The 25097-nt window shown below is 39.8% G+C and overlaps 1 protein-coding gene across 1 annotated transcript in view; it reads left to right on the top strand.

Moving 5' to 3' along the window:
- The window catches only part of Pard3b (par-3 family cell polarity regulator beta), a 993468-nt gene that overhangs the window by 577444 nt on the left and 390927 nt on the right, over positions 1 to 25097 (top strand). The window contains exons 14-15 of the mRNA XM_028891309.2: positions 2781 to 2880; positions 10097 to 10212. Coding sequence (XP_028747142.1) covers positions 2781 to 2880; positions 10097 to 10212 — 216 coding nt within the window. The remainder of the gene's footprint in view (positions 1 to 2780; positions 2881 to 10096; positions 10213 to 25097) is intronic.

Raw genomic sequence — 25097 nt, 5'->3', positions numbered from 1 at the left:
GGCTGGGTGATAAGCTTACTATTCATGGAAGTCAACTGACTTAGAGAGTCTATGAACATTCTAGAATTAAAATATCATCATGCTGCTTTCATCATGTCCATTGCCTCTCTTTAAGTCTTAACATTTTGCACTTTGAGAAATTCCAAGAGGGCCTGAGTTTCAGAGCCAGTGAAGGTGTCACATGCCACAGAGACTTGTGAACTATGATAGTGGTTGACCACAACTGAATGAAAGGGCCTCTTTTAGCAGAACGAAGTTAACTTGACCAAATGTAATGTCTGGTGAGGAGAGAAGCTGGGACAGCCAAAACATTAACTTTCTGCCTTCCCCTTTCCTAGTCTTTGTATGTTTAAGACTGCAGTGTTGATATACTGTGTTCCATCTAATTTGGTAATAATAGTACATACTGCCCACAGTTTGCTCCGTATTTTATTTTTTTTATTCTCTTCAAGCTGTTACACAGAAAAGGCATTTTTAGAATAACATTTGTAAAATTGGAACACCAGAAAATTCACATTTGTGTTGGAAAACTGTTAGCGGGGCCTCCTGTGGAGGAAGTGTGGTGCTCCAGGATAACAGTGGGATGGAGGCTGTGTCCCTGGGGCTTTCTGTAAGCTGCCTAGGCATCGGAAGAGCCATAGTGTGCACCAACACTGGACTTCATGCTGACGGAGGGAGCCTCAGCACATCCCAACTCTAGCTCTCACCTCGCTTCCCCTTGTCCTCCTCACCTTCACACTCTCTGCCTGCTTTATCTCCTCCACTGAGACAGCTGAGGTGACCCACTGCCCAAATCCTTCCAGTCATCCATTAGTTAGGTCTTTACTCCCTACCTCAAATCAAAGATTTTCACTTTGTGCCCTGTCCCAAATCCCCTGGAGGATTTGGAAGAGATCATAAAATTCCCCTAATGTTTATGTTTGTAGGAGTCAGAGAGTGAGTGCATCCATCACTCTATAGCAGGAGGCACTCTGCAGTGCTGATCGGAAATTGAATTCTCCTTCTCGGTTGGACTAGCGTTGACTGAATACCTTTATGTTGTCAAATACTATCAGGAAAGCAGACATGTGTACAATGCCACAACACTATCATTACCCTCAAGGAGAGTGTAAGGTGGGGTCATCAGGCTCTCTAAACTTGGCCATTGTAGTGCAGAAAAAACTACAGTAAGTGTGCAAATAAACGAGTGTGGCTAATTTCAACAAAACTTTATTTAAATGCCAAATATTGGGCTCATTTCAGACCAGGGCCATAGCTTTCTTATCTTATTTAAAGTCCTAGTACTTTTGTTGTTGTTGTTGTTGTTGTTGGTGGTGGTGGTGGTGGTTTGTTGTTGTTTATCCACTTCTCAGCTATTCTTGACTCTGTGGACTCCACAAAACAAACCACATAATATGGTAATTAAAGAGGGCCATTTAGCCAACAATAACTTAGGGACTAGAAGACACATTGTCAACATTCACAGGGGTGTGTGTGTGTGTGTGTGTGTGTGTGTGATTAGGAGTATACTCATACAGTCAATTAAATCTAAAAATATTTGTATAAGATTAGAATTCTGCACTTGCATACCTGATACAAAGCTTAACGGAGATGTCAAGGTCAAGAGAAGACAAGTCCGTACAGGGTCTGAGTTTGTTGTACACATTCAACCAACATGATGTCTGCCTCTGCTCCTATCACCACACTAAGAAGAACAGCTAGGACCCAGGAATACAATAAAAGTTAACGTGATGGCTATAATAAGACTCTATAAAAATCCCGAAAAGAGGCTTTAGAAGAGACAAAAGAGAAGACAAGGATGAAGTTACCTTCAGTTAGAAAAATGTTGATGAGTAGATTACAGCTTGATAGCTCAATAAATAGCTGTCTTCACAAAAATAGATGTGATCCAGGACTTATTTCACGTTGCTAATGCACAAACGTAAACATTAATGGGTGAAGACAGATATCATAGACTGTGCAGCTTGATGGAAGAAGAATGTTTTGTAGTGATTAAGGTCCAGAGAGGCTCATTCTAACAGCCTGTCAAGAGGCTTTTGGGGACATTTAGGGAAAAGGATACAACATACAGTTCTTTGCACCTTCGTTAATTTTGTGGTTGTATTAAAAAAAGGAATGTTCGGAATGAACAATATGGTTGGCACAATATCTGACCCACAATGTCTCATCAGAACTTACTTCTTGTTGGTAACAGTGATGATCAGGGTGCATGTTATTTTTCCACTACTGAATAGCTTATAGAAGAATGCCATGTTTTATTTAGTAGGAAACCCCAAATTCAGACTCTAGTCTTTGGCTTATAAGGTTTTATGTCACAGATAGAAAAAGTGGATCTTTTTCCTCCCACTTTGTCTAAACAATGAGCAGTACACAGGGTCTCAGGGCATCTTCTTCAGTACTTTTTCTCACTCAGGTAAATGCCTAAATTGTAATTCAGAGTAGTCATTATAAAGCCATAATTATAAAAATATTAAGATATAAAAGACATGTTCTATGAGTCTCCTACAGATCAGGGATATTGTTAAGCACCAGGCTTTCACGGGTAACTAAAGGTCATTGAGATATGTGGATTTATTTGTCATAGTGGTCAGTGAGTGGGTCATACCCATAGATACTCTAGAAGGCACAGTTCATCTCAGCCAGGGAGCATTCATGTGAGACCTCCCATTCCAGGTGAAGCTTTATTGATTTCAAAGCTGGTTTATGTGTCTGAAACAAAAGTAGGCACTGAATCCTTTTCCCTCTGGCTCACTACAGCTTCATTTGTTCCTTGTTTATAGACCTACAGCCTCTCAATGACGGGTGGGCCGAGAGTGAAGTACCGCCGTCCTCACCACTGCATCCTGGTCTGGAATGGGGCCTTGAAGATTACAACCACAGGTATCGATAAAATGATATATCGTAAATGGTCCCTGTTATAGTTTTTCTGGGAAAACTCAGCAACCTTATTTTAACTCTATTTCTTTGCAGAATGGAAATCTCACAGTCTCCATTTTTCCTTTTGGGTGAAAGGTTTTTCTGGCTAAGAGCTTACATTGTTCATAATTGGCTTCCTGGAATTTTTTGAGATCCATCTCATATAATTAACATCGCTAAGAAAATAGCTAGTGTTTCTTTTACAGGTTCTAAGACCAGAGAAGCAGAACCTCAAAGGAAACTTACATAGGAAGGTACACAATAAAACTGAGAAAGCATAAAGCCTCAGGTTCTCTTTACTTTGTAACTGGCAAACCCGAAAGGAATTTTAAAAATAGATGCTCCAAGAAAGTTAATGAAACCTAAAAATTAAAGCAACACCATATAATCTAAAATATTGAAAAGGGTACCCAATATTATAGCCACTCTATAATAGAAACGAGAAAATCAATATCTTTTAGACTCACACAAGCAGGAGAAGGGAAGATTTACTAAGCATACATACCATTTGACTAGGGGGATTCATAGAATGTGCTCTTCTGATGAGTTTTAAAAATCATTAAATTGTCTCTTTGCTATTTTCTGTATTTATTATGGCTGTTAAAAAACTGTGTATTTTATTCCATTCTGTTTCCCATGATAATCCTGTGAAATTTCTTCATTTTTCTTGCGGCAAAGCCGATGTCATTCCTATTATGCTTTTTAATGCAATCTGCTAAAAACAAGGCGACATGAGAGTGTCGCCAGCTCTCTCCGAGGGAGGCTGCCTATGTTGCACTACCGTTAGTTTTTGAAATCAGTTATTTTCCTCCAAACAGTATCATGAACTGCACTGAGAATCACAACGTGCTGAACCAGCACTGGTAGGGTCCCTTAGCAGAACATACGGATGTAGTTAGTTTTGGTCATTTATCTACATTGTCTACTTTGATCCTGAATCCAAAATGAACTTGCTGATGTACAGAAATCTCTGACTCTGCCCAAAAGTCAATTCACAATGGGTCAAAGACCTTCATTTAAAGCTTGAGACACTCAGACTGCTAGAGGAGAGCCTAGTGACCAGACTTGAACACTTTTTGAACAAGACTCCAGTAGCACAGAAAGTCCCAGGGATCGACAAATGGAAATGCATAGAATTAATGTTTCTGCACAGCAAGGGAAACTGTCTTCAGAGAGGACAGACAGCTCACAGAATGGGAGAACCTCACTCAGCTCTGTCACAGTCAGGGGTTGATATGTAGAAAACATTGATACCTAGAATATATAAAGATCTGAAAAAATTAAGGACTAAAAATATACAGATGCCTAATCAATAAGTAGGCTAATAAAATAAACAGATAGTGTTGTAAACTGGCATGTGGTGGCCCTGGCAGGTTTAAGCCGAAGTGCTCCACGGAAGGTGGGGGAGACACACCATGCAGACAAGGCATCCACATGGAAAGTTTTATTATTAAAGTGGGAGAGGGGGAAAGAAAGGAGGGAGAGGGAGAAGGAGAGGGAAAGAGAGAGGGAGAGGGAAAGAGAGAGAGAAGGAGAGGGAAAGAGAGAGGGAGAGGGAAAGAGAGAGAAGGAGAGGGAAAGAGAGAGGGAGAGAGAGAGAGAGAGAGAGGGAGAGAGAGAGAGAAAGCAGAGGCGAGCTGCAGCCTCATGCAAGGAGAAAGAGGAAGAGAAGAAGGGAGAAGAGGGAGGAGTTTTTTCTTTGATTTTTAATAAAGAAAATTTTTATTCATTTTTTGCATACCAATCACAGATTCCCCCTCTTCCCTTCTCCCAACCCTCCAGCCTTCCCACCCAACCCTGTAGCACGAATTGTTAGAAGGTCTTATTAATAAAAACAAAATTCATGGGAAAATAGAACTATTCCATGACCCAGCCAAACCAGCCCTTGCCATGTACCCAAAGGATCCTATCCTGCCATGGAATCATTTGCAAAACCTTGTTTATTGCTGTGCTATTCATGAAAGCAATGGAGTGTCACCCAGCCAAGATGCCCGTCTGGAGGAAAATGGATAATGAAAATGTCACATCTATGAATATGTATGCATTTTCCCTCAGCTATTGTGAAGACAAAGTCAGGAAACTTGCAGGATCATAGGTAGAAATGGCGTGAGGTGACCCAAACTTAGAAGATGTTCTCTCTTATAATCAGATCTTAACTCTTATTGTTCGTATGTATGTAGATCAGGGCTTGAATTTTGAGAATGGGTATAGACTATAACACCAGAGAGGCAACCTAAAGAGGGGAGCAAGAGGTACTGAGGTAGGGATGAGGGGTACCAAAGGTCACATGTGGCACAAAAGTAGAAGAGGCCATGGGGTGGATTAGTACAGGGAGAGAAGGGATGTGGAGGAAGCGGGAAGAGAAATAATAGCTAAACATTTTGTTTGACAAAGGTCATAATAAAACCTAACTCCTTGTAAGCCAACAAAAAAGCAAAACCTTTTTAAAGTCATGAAAAAGATGAGTTTTTCTCCTCAAAAGATAAACACACAGCTAATTAGAAGGGAGAAATCAGTGAATAATACCCTGGGAGCACAGAAGACCGAGCCCCAACTCTGTCTGTAAGACAGAGGAAGGTTACATCAGATAAAGAGTGATTTCACAGAAAATGAAGGGGGCCCATGAGGCAGGGACACGGCGGAAGGAAAGTCTTGATGAGAGAGGAAGGAATCCTGTGTTCCGTGTAGCTGAAACTGGTGAATGGAGGAAACATCCACAGCAGGTGTTCTGCCGTGTTCCACGGGCATCTTACTTCTCTGGAAAGCAGTGGAGAAACACTGGATGATTCAGTGCCAGGGATGAGAGCGTCAAACCCTGAGCAATTTCAGTTGTGGATGGGAAGCTACATCCACCGAGACTCCTTAGACACCAGGGTAGCAGGGTCTAAAAGAAAGGAGGAATTATATAGGTGGAGGGGACAGAGACATTTCTGAGATGGATAAAATAAGTCTTAATGCTTTTCAACTCTTCCCTCTCCTGGGAGCCTGTGACCTGTACCATCCTGCAAGCTGTGTGTTGCCTAGGTGACCAGCAGCAGTGGGATTTGGAGTGTGAGGATAGAGGAAGGACTGGAAGGAAGCCAGGGACATTGAGCAAGGAAGCCAAACATGGAAAGCTCTCTACAAGTGAAACATGCACTTTCAGGGGTGGAGTCTCTAAGCAGAAAAACTCTCTTGTATTAAAGGGGGAAAACTAAATTTGATCATATTTAATGCCTGTTCTTTGAAACAACAGGACATCTTTATTTCTGTTATAACAGTGATATAACGGAAGAGAGAAGTTTAGAATATGTGTGTCTGAATAAAAACAAAATATATGAGAAATGTGTTTTCGCTGTGAAGTTTGAATAAGTGGTTAAAGCCAAACAACAACAAAATGTGTTGAGTGTTTGTCAACGGCACTAGCTAGAGTTATTTAGCAAGAGGAACTGTCGGCTGAGAAACGGCCTCTGGAAGATTGAGCTGTAGGCAAGTCTGTAGAGCTGTTTTCTTGATTCACGGTAGATATGGGAGGGTCCAGATTACTGGGGTTGGTGCCACCTCTGGGCTAGTGGGCGTAGGTGCTATGAGAGATCAGACTGAATAAGCGTTGGGGATCAAACTAGTAAGCAGCACCCCTCCACTGTCTCTGCATCAGCTCCCCAGATGCTGAACTCTATGCTGTAAAGATGAAAGAGATCCTTTCTTCCCCAAGTTGTTTTTGGTCATGCTGTTTTACCACAGCAAGAGAAACCCTAACTAATATGATATTCTTACCAATTTAGAAGACACTTGGTTATTCCTTTATTCTTTATGTTTTCCCAGTCATATCCCCCCATACATACACAAGTCATAGACTCCTGATGCTCCAAACAAACCTTCCCTACTTCAAATCTCCCCTCTGTCTTTTGCCTTCAGAGAGTTCTCCTTGAACATCCACTCCTGACTCCTCTGTGTCTTTCACATTCCTGGCATATCACCATTTTCAGGACAACGGCATATGTTTCTTGCTGCCCTTATTTATTCATTATGCAGCATAATTTGACAAGAGTATCATTTCTATTTGAGAGATTCCCTGGTTGTTCATGCTGAAAACACGGCCTTTATCTAGGACATGTCTCTGGCCTGCTGTCAACTTCCAGCTTCCTACTGCAGCCCACTCAGCCATGAGCACATGCTAACTTCCTTCAAAATTAAAATATGTCATATTTTATAGCTAATCATTGTGTCACCCTCACTCCAAAAGCTTTCAATGTGTAGCATAAAATCGCAAACGATTGTACCCGTCTAACTTACATGGCTAAAAAATTTTCACATTAACTAATTCAATACTACACTCATTATTTCAGTGTGCTATCTGCTGACATTGGCTCTAATCCCATCACATCTTACATTACCCTCACTTCCATCCCTAAATATCTGCCAATCTGACTTCAGCTTTATTTTGCATTTCCATTTTATACGATGGTAATAGGGATCCTGCTAAATGAACGTTTTCAAACTGTGCATTTGGACACATTCAACATAATGGTAACAGATGTATATAACATCAGATTAATGGATGTAATCAGACATATGTATATATGTGTAAATGATTTACAACATTCATATGTACAGCACAGCTTTCATTTATCCTATTTTCCTCAATTATATCCTAATATTTTTATAAAAATATATTTGCTTTGTTTGAGCAGATCCTAGCTTGATTCTGTATCAGATGTCACTCCTGCCCTATTTGTAGAATGATTATTTTCCAAAAGTTTAGAGAATTTGAGCTCTTATTCCTGGCATTTCAATTATTGCCAAGTCTGAAAAGATAATCTAAGAGGCTGAATTAGATTAACCAATACACTCATCAGTTGGGTAGATTCCCATAGTCTGCCATGAGTAGAGTGCTTGAAATGCAGTGAGATCTTTGTTTTAAAGAGGAATATTCATGTTAGTCCTAAACATCTTCCCCAAAGGCTCTTATTAAAATGCACAGCATCTGCTTCAATTAACTGCTTGGTTTTCTCTTATTTCATCACAGCCACAAAAGCAAACCTAAAATGCAAGTTACTTAGGAGACTGATCAGATCTTCAATGTAAAAAGAAAGGAGTTTGTGTGTTCAAGCTAGGATTTGAACCCAAACTTGTGACTCAGGTTCCAGCTTTGCCCTTGAGCAACCATGTGACCTTAGACCATCAGTCCCCTTCTTTGGGCCTTAGACTCTTATATGATGAGTGGGTGGCCTTTAATCCCCTCTATCTCAAGCCTTTGAATCTGTAAAGATCGTGTGTCTTGCTGACATTAAACCTACATCCCCACACATGATCAAAGCATAAAATCTTATGTGCAAATAAAGGATGAGTAACACACATAAAGACACATGCCGCCACAGCACCAAAGCCTAATGGAAACTCGTGATCTCAGTGGCGTCTCTGAACTCTGCAAAATTAGTAGGAAAAGTGGGGTATTCCCATTAGGCCACATAGGCCTATAAGTAACACTAAACAAGTCAAGGACTCTTGGGCACAATTGGCATACTCTGCCATCACGAGGTATCAGATCTATAGCACTTCCTCTATTGACAATGCACCCAGATAGCAAGAAAGAAACCCCTTGGAATCTTTGTAACACTAAAGAGTAAATTCAAATTTTCTACGTCATTTCCATGAAAATAGGTATAATCTTTGCATTGGAGAGAACCCTGAGCCCTCATTCCAAAACCATCCTGACCCACAGAAATAAAAAGGAAAGATAATTTGGAGCTTATTAATACTAAAACATGACTAACACTGAGTTTTTAACCACTCAGTATCTTGCATATCTGAATTTATTTAAACCTTTACAATGGCCTTACAAAGAAGTTCTTACTGCACATTTTATAGATGAGGAAACTGAAGGGTGGACAATATAATTATACTCCTTTTATGTATTGAAGTGCAGAGAGCTCCATTGACTTGCCCAAGTCACACAGCCAGCAAGTAGCAGAGCCAGGATGTAAACTGGTCCATTGTATTCTATGGCCCTGACTCTCAAGCACTCACTGTACTGTGGTACCTGTCAGGACACATTCTGTTTCTACACACTGGATTACAATAACAGAGGTCCACCTATTCATTCAGCAAGGCTACTACTTACCATTACTGACAGGGAATATTAAATATTAAGGATAAACAATTCATTTTTTAAGAAAAAAATTAAACGTGGCTAGTGTATTTAGTTTGAAAGTTAAGGTTCTTCTCTGCCTTTTAGGAGAATCTTCATTCATTTAGAGGGATCAACTTTCATTAACGTTGCTGCTGCCGTTTGTCCTTTGAAATACCAGACACTTTGAAGCCCACCCTCTGTCCTTTCAGATTGTCAAAGAATCCTGACTTGTCACCTGACAGAAGTCACGCTGAGATGAGTCGCACATACACATTTTAGCAAACTCGAGCACAGAGGAGAAAGCAGTTGCAATTTAATTTATGGAAAGTGTGTCCATACTTATTTCTAAACAAATATAAGCCATTATCTAAAATTTCTTTATATAATCCCTTCTACTGAATCCCCAATCAAAACAGAGTGTTCAGTAGAAGCAAAATTCTTTAGATTGACCCCAAGTAGCAAAAATCCATAAAGGGCATTTAATGTATTTGTGTCTAAATTGTCAACTGTGCTGTTCCTGTGGCTTCCTTTTGGTGTTATTGATGGCCAGACTATCTGCTCAGCATTAGCATCACTCTTTGAAGATCACCTAAGAAGGTAAAACTCAGTCTCCTGCAGCCCTCAGTCATTCAAGAGGGTTTTCTTCAAGGAGACGTCTCTTTCACTGCTCTTTAAAAGGCCCCACTTATCCCACAGGAGTCTCTTAGCCCACTTTGGGCTCTGCTCGTGTCTAGTAGCATCCTTTGAAGTGTTGGGTCTTCCCAGTACCCCTCACCCAGGCAGCAGTGTCCCAATGGGCAGCAAGGACTGAGGAACAAAAGATGTTATTAGCCTGTGTACATTTTACTTAAAATTTACTGCAGAATAAAATGCATAGGCCACAGTTGTTCCATTCCATAAGAGAAGTCTGAGAATCGAGAATCGGTTTAAAATACATGGCTACAGGCTGGAGAGAAAATGATGAGGGGATGTAGTCTGTATATTCATGTCTGTTCATAATCTTCCTCCCTCCCTCCCTGTTTGCCTCTTGCTTTAAACATAAATGTAATGTATACCTTCTTTCCACAGCTCTGGAGTGGATTCCACAGTATATTTTCCAGATCAACCTGTCAATTTCAGATCTGTGATACCAGCCATGCAGCATGAATCAATTAACCTGAAAACCTCCAAGAGCATGGACCTCGGTAAGTGACAGGGAGGAGCATCCAAATCATTTTCCAGTCTCCACCCATCTGTCTTTCCAGAAGTGCAATTTTGTTCCTCCAACTTCGGAAGATGGGAAAGGGCACTGTTCACCCCACTGTCCCATTTCCTCTCACACGTTAATTCAGATTAACCTGTTCGTAAAAGAAAGAGAGATGGCTTATTTTTATGACGCATTCCATATAATTCTTTCCCTCTGGAGGTCAGAAAAAAACTAGAAAACTTGAATACCACAAAAAAAAAAAAATCTTCAGCTCACTTGCCTTTGCTTCTGTGTTCTGGTTTCAGCTTGTATGTATCTTGCCTGGTGGGCATGCCCGTTGCTTGGCCTGGCAGGATAATTGGGTCAAATGACACTTCCCATTGGTATCTTCAACTAAATATCCCTAAATCCTATGACTCTAGAGAGGTGAGGTGTCCCTCAGGTCTGTCACATTGAGGGTGTTGTGGCACCCTAAACAATCTTGCTGACATTCTGAATACAATAGGACTTATTTGCTTCAAGGGGAGATCCAGGACTCTGGCAACAATTTAGACCAAGACCTGGAGCTATAAGACTTCTTAGACACTGAAGAGCACTGTTACCATCGTCTGGGATCTTAGAAACAGAATATAGCATATACTCAGAGCAAAATATTCATTGCATCTCAAGAGCTCAGGGGCCAACCTCTGCAATTGCTTTTTCTTGGGGCGTAGCATATATTTCATTAATAGTAACCAGGAAACAGAATCATCAAAACTGCAAGCTCTACCCAGTGATCCGATAAATGGTGGTTATCTGTTGTTCATTTACAGCAGCTCAGGAAAATGTTCAATCACAACAAAACAAGGGAGATGGATTCCATTTTCTATAAGTTAACTAAATCATTGGGAAGCATTTGCCCTAATCACCTATAGTGTGAGACAGATAGAAAAGCTCAACAAGGAGGCTGCCATGGGTGCTGGTCATACGGGGATTTTCTCAAGAGCAAACCTGTGACAACCGGAGAGCTGCGATATGACAGTGACATGTGTGATTACTCTACTTTAAGGAGCAATTCGTTTTCAGGAAGTGCTTGATAAACATTTCCTGTTCTGTCTTCCCAGTCTCTCTATAAATAAGATGAATGGATAAAACTGGCTCTTCATTTTGGGAAGGGAAATGTATTGCTGTTTTTCTTTCTTTAATTAAAAAGGGCCAGCGTTATAATTCTAAAATCTGTGCCAAGGATAAAAATAGTATATCATCCATTTTAAGAGAGAAAGGATATCACCAAGTTTACAAAACGATTAAACCTCAGTCATGTCCAAAAAGTATTTCTATTATTTTATTTTTTTTAATTGTTATTAATTCTTTGAGATTTTCATACAGTGTTTTTTTTCTATCATATTTACCCCCTCCTCCAACTTCTTCCAAATTCACCCCCTTCCCTGCCCACCCTACTTATCTTCCTTTTTTAAATATCCACAAGTCCATATGTTGTTGGGAGTATGGCCTTCCAGTGGAAGGTGGTTGACTTATCAGAGGCTCCACTCTTAAAGAAAACTGACTCTCCCAGTTTCAGTTGCTGATAGCTCCTCAGCTAGAGGTGGGACTCCATGCCTACCTCTTCCCTCCATGCTGGAATTTAGTCTGGCTCAAGCTTGCACGGGTCCCGTGCATGCTGTCCTTGTTAGTTCAGAGTAGATACTGTTTCCTGGTAGTCATCGCTACCTGTGGCTCTTACACTCTTTGAGCCCCCTCTTCTACAATGATCCCTGAGTCTTGGGAAGAGGAGGCATGATCCAGATGTCCCAATGAGGCCTGGGAATTCCCTAGTTTCTCATTCTCTGTACTTGGCCCAGTCGTCAGCCTCTGTGTTAATCATCATCTACTGCAAAAAGAAGCTTCTCTGATAGGACTTGAGGGATGCATTGATCTAATATTGACACTTTGGTTTTAAGAAAATTTTCTCTTTCAAATTGAAATCTCATTTCTGAAATATGTATATTAGCATCCATCCATTGCATTTTATTGTACAAGATGATAGGCACTCGCACTCTAGTGAACAATGACAATAGCAATGTTTGTTCAGTTTACACAACTGTCCCTGAGTTTATTTGTTAAGGACGTAAGTTCTAAGCTAAAAGGCATTGTTTAAAAGGCACTGCAGCAAAGTGATGTAGTTAGATGCTATTAAAACATTTTCACAGCTGTTGTCAAAGTTGAACCCCTTCTGAGAAGTATGAATTTAAGACTAAGAGAATTTGGGAGTAGACAGTATATGACCATCTTGGTCTTTCTCCCCAGACAGAAAGTGGAGTGGCTTAATAAGTGTGTTGTCTTTCATAGTGAGTAAACCCAGTGATACTCTAGTGCTGAGCATTTGGAAGTGTCTCCTCTCTGATTACAGTAGTAGAGTGTTGTAGTGGTTTAAAGTGCCATTGAGAACTCTGAAATATATTCATCTTAATTATATATATTGCTGATTTTATATATGTATATGTATTGTTGATGATGATGTTTAAGGGACTAATGCTCTCAGCGGGACAAAATACAACTTCAAAAGTTAAAAGCTAATAATAAACCCTAGGGCTGGAAATGTAGTTCAGCTGGTAGAGTGCTTGCCTGGCATGCACTCAGCCCTGGAATTATTCCTCATAAATAAAACCTGCACTATTTAGGCAGAATACTCACATAATATTTTTTAACCTGGAAAAAGCATCAGCTTCACATGGTTAAAAATACAAAGACATAAAAGGATAAATGTTCATATTTATTTATTGAGTGATGACTTCAGACTGGCTAGTCCTCTATCAAAAAGTTTCCATGACCTAAGTGTGGTGATAGATGCTTACAGATGCTCATAATTCCAGCCACTTGGGTGACTGGCAAATGGAGCTCGATCTAAGGCCAGCCTGGGCTGTGTAGCTGACATTGTCTTTTGAAAAGTCTATAGGAATCTTCAAAGAGTTGTGGGTACCATCAGGACCATTTCTGTGTCATGCTTGCTACTGAGTCAAATGATAATCTTAACCTGCATATTGAATCATGTCACATGTTCTGGTGTGATGAACTTTTAAAGGTGAGGCAAATATTCCTATATTATCTGTAATTTTGGTGTATATTTCCAAAGAAGGGCAAGTCTTACAAAAACTTCAGCCTCTTCATCCCCATCCTTTCCCCTAGTCAGCAAGCGTACACAGGGCTTAAACATGAACGGCCCTGCCTGTTGTACTGTCCACTTTGCCCAGACATCCACACACATGTTCATGCCACATGTACTTTGGAGTCATTACGTAGTTATGCAGTACTGAATGCGTGAGTCTCTTGATCTATACTTTGCTTTTTTTCTTTCCAATTTAAATGGAACTTGGGCTTGATTGAAAGTTTTATTTTGTTTATTTTTTGGCCCTTTGTATCTTCTTATCTTGAATTTATTTATTGATCTTTGCCAGTATTCCAGTTGCTATTTTTAGAATACTATTATACTGTTGTAATCATTACTTATGTTTTCACTTTGATCTTGATATCTTTTACCATAAAACATGTTTTGATGGGACCCACATGAGAGCTCAGTTGATAGTTTACTGTGAATTCCTGGGGATCTGAGTTTAGGTCTCTAGTGCACATCTAAAAAGCACAGAAGTTAGTTACTTGGTAATCAGAATTGGGAAGGCACACAGGAAGACCTTCGGGACTCACTGGCCAGCCAGTGGAGTCAGGCAATGATTTCCAGGTACCGTGAGAGACCCTGTCTCAAATCTAAGATGGAACATGATTGAGACTGACTCTGAGGTCAACTCTGGCTCCTTCACAAAGATATATGCTGCTGCCCTACCCCCACCCCATACACATATACACATAAGCACAAATATTTTGATTTATTGTCGTATAACCCCATCTTGTCTTCCTTTTGCTTTTGTTTTGTTTGTTGGTGTCCTGTTTATCTCATTTATTTTCTTCCTGAGATTTTTTGGAAAGAAATGATTGATAGTATATTTTCATTCATAGTATATGAGATAGAAGAATATTTCTTCAGAAAATAAACTATCATTATATTTGACTTTTTCAACATTCCATAATTTGGAATGCATCCTTATTAAATACTAAATTCCTTTATATTAGTACATGTGTGGGTTTATAGACATGCTGATTTATATATAAATTTATATATAAATCTGCCCTGTACCACTTGCTACCCTGTGTGAATTATCATGCTATTACTCTGAATTTTAGTTACTTATAGGATACTTCTCTTCTGATTTATATTTTTAAGTAAAAAACAAGATTTTTTTCAAAGTTACATGACTCTGGCTTTTCAAATGCATCGACTCTTCCAGGAACATTAGAATCAGATAATCAAAGTTACAATAGGAATGTTTCTTCAGTGTGTGTGTGTATGTGTGTGTGTGTGTGTGTGTGTGTGTGTGTGTAAATGGTATATATGCTTCCTGTGGGTTATGATAGAAGCACTTTATCAAGTTAAATCAGCCTCTTTGTAGTCCAAGCTTACTAAACTTTTTTCATTAGTCCTTTTATTTCTTTAAATCAGGAATAGGTATTGAATTTTACTAAGTGATTTGTAAGGATCTATACAGAGTGACGGTATATATTTTTCTTTGTTAATAAACTAGAAACAAATTAATTAGTAGCTTGTACACAACTGATCTCCGATTCTTTTTGAGTAAGTGTTTTCTCTGAACCTGTAAAGTTCACTTGATTAACTACAGTTTTATTTGTGAATTGGCTGCAGAAGGGTTTCTGTTTCTCCACACTCTAAAGCATAACTCAAAACTGACAGCAACTTTATTTGTTATTCCTAATTCTTCTGTAACCACTCTAGATTTGGGGAGGCCATTTTGCTTCCATATTTAGTAGATAATTTTTGGAGTTTGCATGTGGTCATGTTTAAGATAGATCAATGATGATTAAAATAATAAGGACAAGAAATTTATGTTTAAGCAATTGGCTATAACTATGCTTATTCAAGGGCTAGGGTACAATTTAAGTGACTGGGTAGATACTTCTGGGTTTTCCAGAAAATCAATCTTTCCCTACTAATTGCAGACTTTACTCTATTTATTTAAATTACCAGAATTACTGTGTTCAGTCTGGATCCCTTTAATTTGTTCATAATTGAGCTTGTGTGGGTGCTGAGTTGGAAGCCCTCAGAAGCTGAACGACACAGCTGCCTTTTTGGCCTTTGGCATAGGGTTCCCCCCCAAGAGCTGCCCTCCTTGGCAGGATGCCAGGGAGTTACATTCAAAGACTTTTTGATGAGGCATAAAAATCTTTAATTTCCAGGCTTGGTGTTTTATGACCCCATAATAGTGTTTAAGAATTAGTCTCAATTATTTAAGGGACAGCACTTCAAGATTTTGGCCCCATTGTTGACCTAATCTATAGCCCCATTCAAAGTCAAGTTGAAAACCCTGTTTCTCAGCAGACTTTTTTAAAAAGAGTCTGGTGTCCTGTTCCCCTTTGGGCTCGCCCTCCACTTCAGATGGCGTCTGTGGCACAGGAGGAGAGGGCTGAGGGCCGCACAGCTGAGGAGCCCCGGCCAGCTGTCTGCCTCTGCTCAATGGGAGGAAACGGGACTACAGTGCTGCATGAGGCAGCCAGATGAGACTGTAGGAAGAAGCTGACAGTGGCGGTTGCTGGCATCATATGCCCCATGTCTCTTTACAAACTGCCTGTGTCCTGCGTAACTTTCTCTGAACTCAGGAGGAGAGATGGGTCGGCTGATTGTCTTTCAGAATCTGCAAGAATGCAGTTTTATTCTTCATTAGTTTCTTCTACTTTTTAAATTTAGGGAATGTTTGCAGACACCCACAGTTGATGTAAACTATACACAACTTGATTTCCTATACCTGTACAGGCAAATGTTAAAGATATAGAGAGAATAGCATTCTCTCATAGGTGTGGGATATTCCTCTCAGAAAAAAATTGCCATCTCTCATGTCAGATCAAAGATGGGAATGAAATAAGTTAATTAACCCCACTCTACCTCTCTACTACTTTGTTTTTTAATTGTTTTTGTAATGATAGATTTCATTTTCGTAATAGAATATGAAAAATACCCCGAAGACTGAATATAAGAAATGTATAAAATTATATATTCTGATCTTATACTAGTTTATTAATATGTGTTGATGTATTTTAATGTAAAGCTTTATTCCCATGGGTCTTCTTTATTACCATCAGTAAGCAATACCTCTGAAGATGGTAAAAGTTGAATCAACTATTGCTCTTTTAGCCCTTAGTCTGACACTTCAATAACAAAATCTGGTAAAGAGACGTTAACGTCAGCCCCCAAAGGAAGTGCTTACTCGCCTTCCAAATTAGTCAAGGAAGTGATCAGGAAGGGGCAGAATGGGATGGGCTGGATGCCCTGTGCCTTAGCCAAGCAGGGGAAGGGAACTGCAGAGCGAGCGATTGGGTCACTGCTGAAGCAGCACTGACCGGGGACCCACTGTTTGCCGGAGTACAGTAAGTGATGAGGGAAGAAATGGCTTTCACTAGATTAACCCCTAACGGGCAGGGAAAGCTGGGGAGCTAAGGGAAGGCTTCCAGAAGGCGCTTCTGATGTAATGATGAAAACTTAGAGAGCAAAAGTCGAGGCAATTAAAGACTTTAGTGTGGCTGCTTAAGAACTCACTGGTTACAGTGGCTGGTAAAAAAGAGGGTCAAATGGTGAGAAAAGAAAAATACTGAGGGTGAACTAAAAAGGAAGAGCTACTCCGCTTCCTGAGAAGAAACTTGTAAATCCTCCTCGCAAGATGAGCAAGCTGTTTCTAAAGGATTAGGACAGGGTATGATGGTCCATTGTGGAGCATTCCTATCAGTGCCAGGTGAGAGTGGAGCCACTGGTTCCTGGAGTGGCTTTCCTTCAAGTGCATCAAAAGGATGATGTTCCTGTTGGAGAAGTGGAGCTGCCTGTATGTGAGAGTTAGAAGATCTGCTATTCCTGTGCTCTGAGTGGTGGACTGGGATTGTAAAGTGGCTGTCCTAGGTCAGTAGAAATCATCCAGCGGCACCCTCAAACTTCATAAAAGAAAAGAACCAGTCTCACAAAGATGATACATTCCCCAAACAACTGGTGGCCTCAGTGTGGATCCTCAGATATTCATATCTGTGGAATAAAAAAAAAAGGATAAAACTCTGGTGGCCAATGGCTGTGTGCATGGAGTCTATGGAATAACTGAGGCCACTTTTCCTTGTTAGAATTTCTGTATGGGCAACTCAGGGAAGTATTACATGTGATATTGACCTTTAATATGTTTCAGTTTGTTTTCTGATTGAGATCAGTGGTCTAAGTTATATACTGAGGTATATAGCATTAGAATGCTCACTACTGAAATATACCAATTAGAGGTTTATTATCACTCAAAGGAAGTTAAATAGCAAATATGATAAGATCCTGTGCTTGACAATTCTGAACTGTCCTAAAATAAAATTTAAAAAAAAATTAACTCAGCAAGAGGAGGTTTGATCATCAGATAGTTAAGTTCCAGTGATCTAGAAGCAAAGTGTAAAATTATATAACTGTGCATTTCAAAATGTCAGAAGAAAGGATTTTGAAAATTTTCATCACAAAAAGAAAGAATATGTTTGAAGAGATAAATAACTTTTAAATACTCAAGGACTCTGAGAGAACCTGGCTATTGTAATTTGAGGAAGAGAGTCTGGAATGAAATGGAATCTTACCAATTTTTCAATAGAGATTGTTCCAGAGAAATGGCCATTCTGTTGAACTGACCTAATTTTCATGAAAACTCAGTCCCCAGATTTGTGAAAATGGGGTCACCAAAATTTGGGCTGGCAAGATGGCTCAGTGGGTAAAATGTTTCCCATGAAGGCCTGGTAACCTGAGTTTGATTCCAGAACCCATGTTGGAAGGGAAAAACCATCTCCTGAAAGTTATCCTCTGACCCCTGCACACTGGGACATGAACATGCCCACACTCAACAAATCATACATACAAATAACAAAAAGAGTGATAATAGCTATCCAATGAGGACTCACTGGATGCTTACCATATGCAAGGCAGTATTCCGGGTAAATGATAGGACTGTTTATTCTCTTTAGACAAATAGATAATAAAGTTGTATACAGTGACTAAACAATAAAATTTCAGATAGAAATAACTACTTCTCAAAGCAAATTTAGATGGGGACCCAGACAGAGGGCAGGAAGACCTTCCTGAGACAGAGTCATGGAAGGTAAGATAGTTCTTGAACAGGTTGGTGAAAGCACAGTTGTGCTAGTATCAGACTCTGAGTGTTGGCATGATGACAACCGTGACAATGCCCTGTGCTTTTAGGTGATCTCCTGACATGCCTTCTCCTGAATGAACTTCCGTGTTATCAGATGAAGTAACAAGACTGCTTTACTACAGTGTACATGTACAGGACTGTATTTAACTGAATACAACATTTTAATAGACACCAGGACATTCTAAAATGGATCCAGATACTGTAGAGGGGCCCAGAAACCATGTCCAATGAAAACCAGTTGAAAGACATAAAGCTCACACGTGGAGGAAGGAAATGTCGCAGCACAGGGGGGCTGGGCACAGGCACTCTCCCGCTCAGTACAGGAAAACTCCAGTTTCTAAACTGACGCACACCCCAGATATATCAAGCAATGACAGCCACATCAGGCTGACCAGCTTCAGATCCAGGGAAATAGTAATGACAGAAAACTAACCAACCCCTGGCTTTTTGCATGCTTGGTATGGAGGGGAAAATATGTAAATTAAAACAACTCGTAAAGATGGAGAAGAGAAAGAAACTTTACCACCTCTGTGGAAAAGGAACTGTGGTATTGTTTTTCAGTAAGAAAGATTCTCTTTCAGGGCAAGTGGTTTTGTTGTGATTGTTTTGTTTGTTTTTGATATTGGTGATCAAACTCAGGGCCTTACACGTGCTAGGAAAGAATTCTAGGTCTGACTTCCATCCCTAACCCTATTGCCTGCATCCTCTAATGTTTAATTTTCAGACAGACCTCACTAGTTGCCTGAGCTAACCTTGAACTTACTGTGTTGTGCAGACAGGCCTCAAACATGTGACCCTGCTGCCTCAGCCTTGAGTAGTTGGGAATCAAGGAGGTGAAAGCCCACCTGGCCTCGTGTATCCCAATGTGTTTCTATGGTTAAAATAACCATCCAAAATCTAATACCGTCTGAAGTAAAAGCAGTGGAGTTGCAGAGAGCACATGGCAGCACTAAGAGACAGTGAATCCAGTAAAGAAAAAAAGCTGTTCCTGCAATTCACAGCAGCGTCTCCACCCCAAACAGCCCTTTGGAGAACCTTAAGAAAATCCATATTGGAGTAACTAAAACCATAACAAGAATTAAATTTCAAGTAATTGCTACACTTAAAAATGAATTGTAGGTTATTGCTAATATTTACTGAATTTCAGAGATCAGATTGCTTCTCTGTGTCTATGGCTAGATCGTTTTTTTTCTCAGTACATCAGTGCAATGCGCAGATCCTGTTCAAAAGTGAGTAGGATTCCCATTTGGGTTGGAGCAACAGAGCAGGGGAGTGGGTGTCTGGGTCAGGGTATAATTCTCTCCTCTACACCCCCTTGTAATCTTTCCCCAGCTTTAGTTTCCACACACAAACAGAAACATAGCTCTTGGTTTTCTTTTGTTTTGTGGACAAGGTTTCACTGTGTAGCCCCAGCTGGCCTGAAACTCCCTACATAGACCAGGCTGGCCTCAAATTCACAGAGATCTTCCTGCCTCTGCCTCTGCAGGACTGAGTTTAAAGGTGTGTATTTTTCCCTCAGAAACAGATTTTCAGTGTGAATTGCTGTGTTCTTTGGATCCCTGCTGTCTAGAAATTACACTTTCCTACTGAATTATGCTTCTAGAATTTTCTGAAAGTGTTGGCTCATATTCCAGCTCACCCTTATCAGATTCTTTCCAATCCATAGATGGTCACAAAGAGCCCTAATCATACTTGCTTTCATTTATCTCCTGTTGAGGGAGGAAATCATTTGCATTTTGAACAATCGTGTTTTCTTCATTTAAAGCCTTTGAAATAAGAACAATCCTCCACATAAAAACATTTAACCCAGTGATGTTTTTAGTAATGTTAGCAGTTGTGGAAGAAGTAATGTTACTAGGATAACTAGCAAGGAGCCACTAAATTTCAAGTCTCCTTGTAATTGGTGACTGACTTTTAAATTGCCAGTAGAAATAAATTCTCTCAAGTGTTACATAATGTTACATTTTCTTGCAAGAGATATGAAGACAACAACTATAAAGTTTGGACAGATTTGTAACTGAATCTTGACTAGTGATATTTTGCAATTGCCAATCCATGAAGATATTTATGAAGCTGGCCTCTGTATATTAGAACATGATTTATAACTTGATGGAAAATCTTGGTTGGTAGGGAAACTACCTTATCCTTTAAAACTGGAATGTTGAGTTGCTCTTAAAATTTAATACCTGAATTGCTTTTCTTGTATTTGTACCTTAATTGAGCTCCTCTATAGGATTCTAATCCTTTTAAAGAAGCCAAATGTGAACCTTTTCTCTTCACTTGCCTTTGTTTCTTAAGCCATTGTTCATATTTAAATGTGATCCCATGTTCATTTTCAAAGAACTTTTGTATTAATATGAGAATATCTCCATAAAAATATAAAGCTAAAACATCTGCTCAAAGAATGGAACAAAGTACTGAAATTCTCCTTGGAATTACAAGCCAAATCCATTGCAGTTGTTTAGAAGTGAGAGTCTCTTGGTTGAAACTATTATACTTAATATGAAGCTAAAAAATCACATAAAATATGTGCTATATATATAGCAGTTTGGCAGTTTCATAATTATCCCTTCCAAGAAGGATCCTGAATGACAAAGAGTGATATTGGTAACACTTCAGGCATACACTAAAGCTCCGGTGAGGAGGAGAGGTACTTCATCCTTAGGGGTAGTAGTAGTAGTAGTAGTAGTAGTAGTAGTAGTAGTAGTTTCTTATTAAAGCAAAGCCTCCCCAGTCTTGAATGCTTTTATTGTCATCTCTATGTGTGTTTTCCTTTGGAGAGAAATGATTCTTACACCATTGTAGGCTTCTGTAATTGGTTGACCAGATGTAGTAAAGCTTTGAGCTCTTGATCTGTGACTGGTTTCCTCCTGAAAAGCAATTGTGTTCCCATTGACGGTATATGAAAGCATCGGATTGTTACTGGCTGTTCTCATTTTTGCCACCTTGATAAACTTAAAAGGAATATTTTACTTTTTAAATTACTTTAAAGATAAATATATATGTATCTCATATATTTGCTCTATATTTTCTCTTGTGTACCATATGAACATTTTTAAGTAAGTGGAAAAATTCTACATGAAATATCACTTTTTGCAAGTAAAATGCTACTCTACATTAAAGGTCAAGTTTTAGCCCTTGATCACAGGGGAAAGCAGATATTTCACTGTGTTATGTGTTCCAAACTACATATTAATCAATACATTTATATCTTTCATGAAATGATTAAGAAAACATAAATTATCCAGAAGTAGAGTCAAATTCAGACTATTTTATGATTCCGAAAGTTTCTTAATCTCTAACCAATCAATTAATCTTTTAAAAAATAATTTAATTTTCATCAGGATACTTTAACTCCACTCTTAGATGTCACATGCAGCATGCTCACTGCTTTATAATGCACCATACCAGCTGGCATTACCGTAGATGCCTACTCTACTATCCTAAGACTCAGAAGTCATCTAGTGCTTGAAGATGTGATTTCAGTTTTACATGAAAATCATTTATTCATCTATTCTCCTTTCCTTCATTCATTAAATAAATACATTGGATAATTCTTCTATGTTAAATACTGCTCTAACTAGCTAAGACACATCAATAACAATAGACAACAGAATACTATTTCTATAGTTTATTTTTTAGTAGAAAAATTCTCATGGGTTAAGTTTAAGGGATTGAGTGTGTAACAGTAATAATGTCATAAGTGAATAAAGATATTGAAAAGCTATCCATGATGGCACATGCAGAATTCTAATTTATGGAAAGAGGAGGCATGACTGGGAAGGCTAATATATCAGTACCCACCTGGTTGCCAATGTTCATAAGAAAAGGTGTCTGGGAGCTCTATGCAAGATGTAAAAATTAAAGTGAAAATTAAAATAGAGATCATATTGAAAAGTGACTAATCAGGAGTGATAGTTTTAAGTGAGTTGGGAATAAGCTATCGACCCTCTGCTGATCCTGGAATTGATTGGCATAATCCCCAGTCCCCAAGCACTTCTGGACTACCTTCAACAAACCGTGAGAAGGTGAAGGGTCCAGCTCGAGATCCCTTAATAGTAAAGCAGGCCTGTACCAATGAACTGGAAAGCATTTAGCCAATTTTCAGCATTTAAGAAAAGTTATCATCACACAAAAATTGGATGAAAAATGAATTACCTTGGAGCTTTTTTTATTTCTAGCTCAATAAATCAGTATATATGAGGTAAATAACCCCAGTGTTTTCTCTGCAACCAAGAAAGATAGAGGAAAGCCTACTGGCCAAGTCCTCCTGCTGTGGGTCTAGTGTGTAAACTTACCAAAGACTGAGGCTCGTGATTGTGGATATAAATGTAGAAGACCATAGAAATTCCACTAAAATAAGTGGTATGGTGATGTGCACATACAAGCCTAGCACTCTGGAGGCTGAGACAGGAGGATGATGAGTTCAAGGAGAGCCTAAACCACATACTGGAAGAGTTTGTTTGGACAGTTTGGGAATTTGTTTTGGTGTGTGTGTGTGTGTGTGTGTGTGTGTGTGTGTGTGTGTGTGTATGTGATGACAGTATAGCGTTTCTCTGAGACAAGATCTTTGAGATCGAGGCTGATCTCAAACCCACAGTCATTCTCCTTCTGCCCTCATCTCTGGAGTACTGGGCTCATGCATGTGCCATTCATGTGCTACTTAAAAACCAACAGATTGTCTTAATATGATATCAGTAACAGAGAATGATATGGAAAATTGGGAAATGTTTGTTTAAAGTTAAATGTGTGTGTTCCAGATGTGTCTGCCATTACTGCCACAGTGAGAATCAGTGCCAAAGTAACTGAGGAGTGGGAGGTAGGCCTTATGCGGGCTCACAGTGCCGGAGAATTTGTACATCAGTCTGTCATGGTGGGCTTTGTTGTTTGGGGCCCGTACAGGAAAGAAGAACGTATGACTTTGGGGGAATGTGACAGAGGCTACTCGAGCTGGACAGGAGGCAGAGAGCCATAGCCAGAGAGAGAGAGAGGAAAGGAAGGGAAGGAGAGGAGAGAGAGAGAGACAGAGAGAGAGAGAGAGAGAGAGAGAGAGAGAGAGAGACAGACAGACAGACAGACAGACAGACACACACACACACACACGGGGGGGGGTGGGGGTGGCGAGACCGAGACTAAAAAGGACCCTGAGACAAGATACCCCTAAGGATCTGGCCCTAGTAACCTCCTTATTCTATACAGGCCCTACCTCCTAAAGTTTCTAGAACTTCCCAAAATGTACCAGCCCCTAGAGATAAAGCATTCAACACATAAACTGTTTAGGAAACACTTCAAACCAAAACCATAGCTCCAGACTGCAGGAGATTCTATGAGTCTTCAAGATAAAATCTGTATAGCAGTTCCTAAACTCACTTGATCTGAGACACGGAGGCCACACCCTTCATGGGTTTATTACTCTGAGGAAAATCCTGGTGAGGAGAAAGGATGAGTGTGTTTGTCATGTTTAAAAGGGTATACAAAGTGGAATGAAGAAGACTTTCCAATAGAGCTGAGATGAAGATTGGTGCTGCGAAGCAGGGTACAGCCCGAGTGGGTGTTTCCAGGATGAAGGAATGTGCACAGCCTCTGAACTGAACAAGCAGAATTAACCGCAAAGCAGCATGAGTAAGTAAGGCTGCCGTAGAGCATGGATTAACCCTGGCCTTGATGACAGAATGTCTCGACTGTGCTGCAGTGTGCTTCTGGGTATGTGTGGGGACAGAGTAGCTCTAGGATAATGACACCCATGGTCCTGAAGTACAGACCTTCCTTTACATGTGGCAAGAAGATCCAATTCTGCAGCCGTAGGATTCAAATCCCAAAGTCTATTAATCCAGACTATAACAAAGAATCAGGGTGACAGCAGTATGGTGACAGGATAGCCATGCTCAAGGCAGATAGCATTTGGGAATCGTTCGGTATGTGCCTGTCAGTCTTCGGCATAGGAATTCCATGGTTATTTGTCAGAATCATGCTACCATAATGAAATACCAGACACAGGCCACTTAAGAGGTTAGAAGGTATTTATTTTGCTCACATCATTGTTGGACCCTGTTGACTAGACATCTGAGGAGAATGACAGCATGTAATAATGGGAGAGTCTGTCAGAATGGTCACATCTCCAAATGGAACACGGAGCATGGAGACTCATCGGTCCTCTTGAAGGGTATAGTCCCAATGATAATAGGACCTTCTACTAATCCACACAATTACCCACAGTATCTCAAAATACTGACACCCAATGTTCAAGCCTTTGAAAGTTTGGGGACAGTTATGAACTCATCATATATGAGGCTATCAGAGTATATGATGTCCCAATACTAAGTGACAAGTAGGGGTTCAAACTTAGACATATTTGTGACATTAGGTCCCAAGTTATTTTGACTTTCTATTTCAATTGAAACTTATGAATCTTCCAGCCTTCCCTCTAATAGTAGGAGACCTTTTTTTTTTTTTTCTTATCTCCTATCTAAATTCCTTCTTCCATTCAGGATCTGTTCAAATCTGGGTGTCCTCTGAGACTATCATCCCCCCCCCCAGATCTTCCTATGAATTCTTGAAGCAGTTACCATTGATATCACTAATTTTAGCACAGAATTGCACTCTTTGGATACCCACCAAATGAGAATTT

Source organism: Peromyscus leucopus, chromosome 13, assembly GCF_004664715.2.
Source record: "Peromyscus leucopus breed LL Stock chromosome 13, UCI_PerLeu_2.1, whole genome shotgun sequence".
Taxonomy (NCBI): Eukaryota; Metazoa; Chordata; class Mammalia; order Rodentia; family Cricetidae; genus Peromyscus; species Peromyscus leucopus.
The sequence above is the reverse complement of the archived record's forward strand: the minus strand, read 5'-3'. Positions and strand labels throughout refer to the sequence as shown.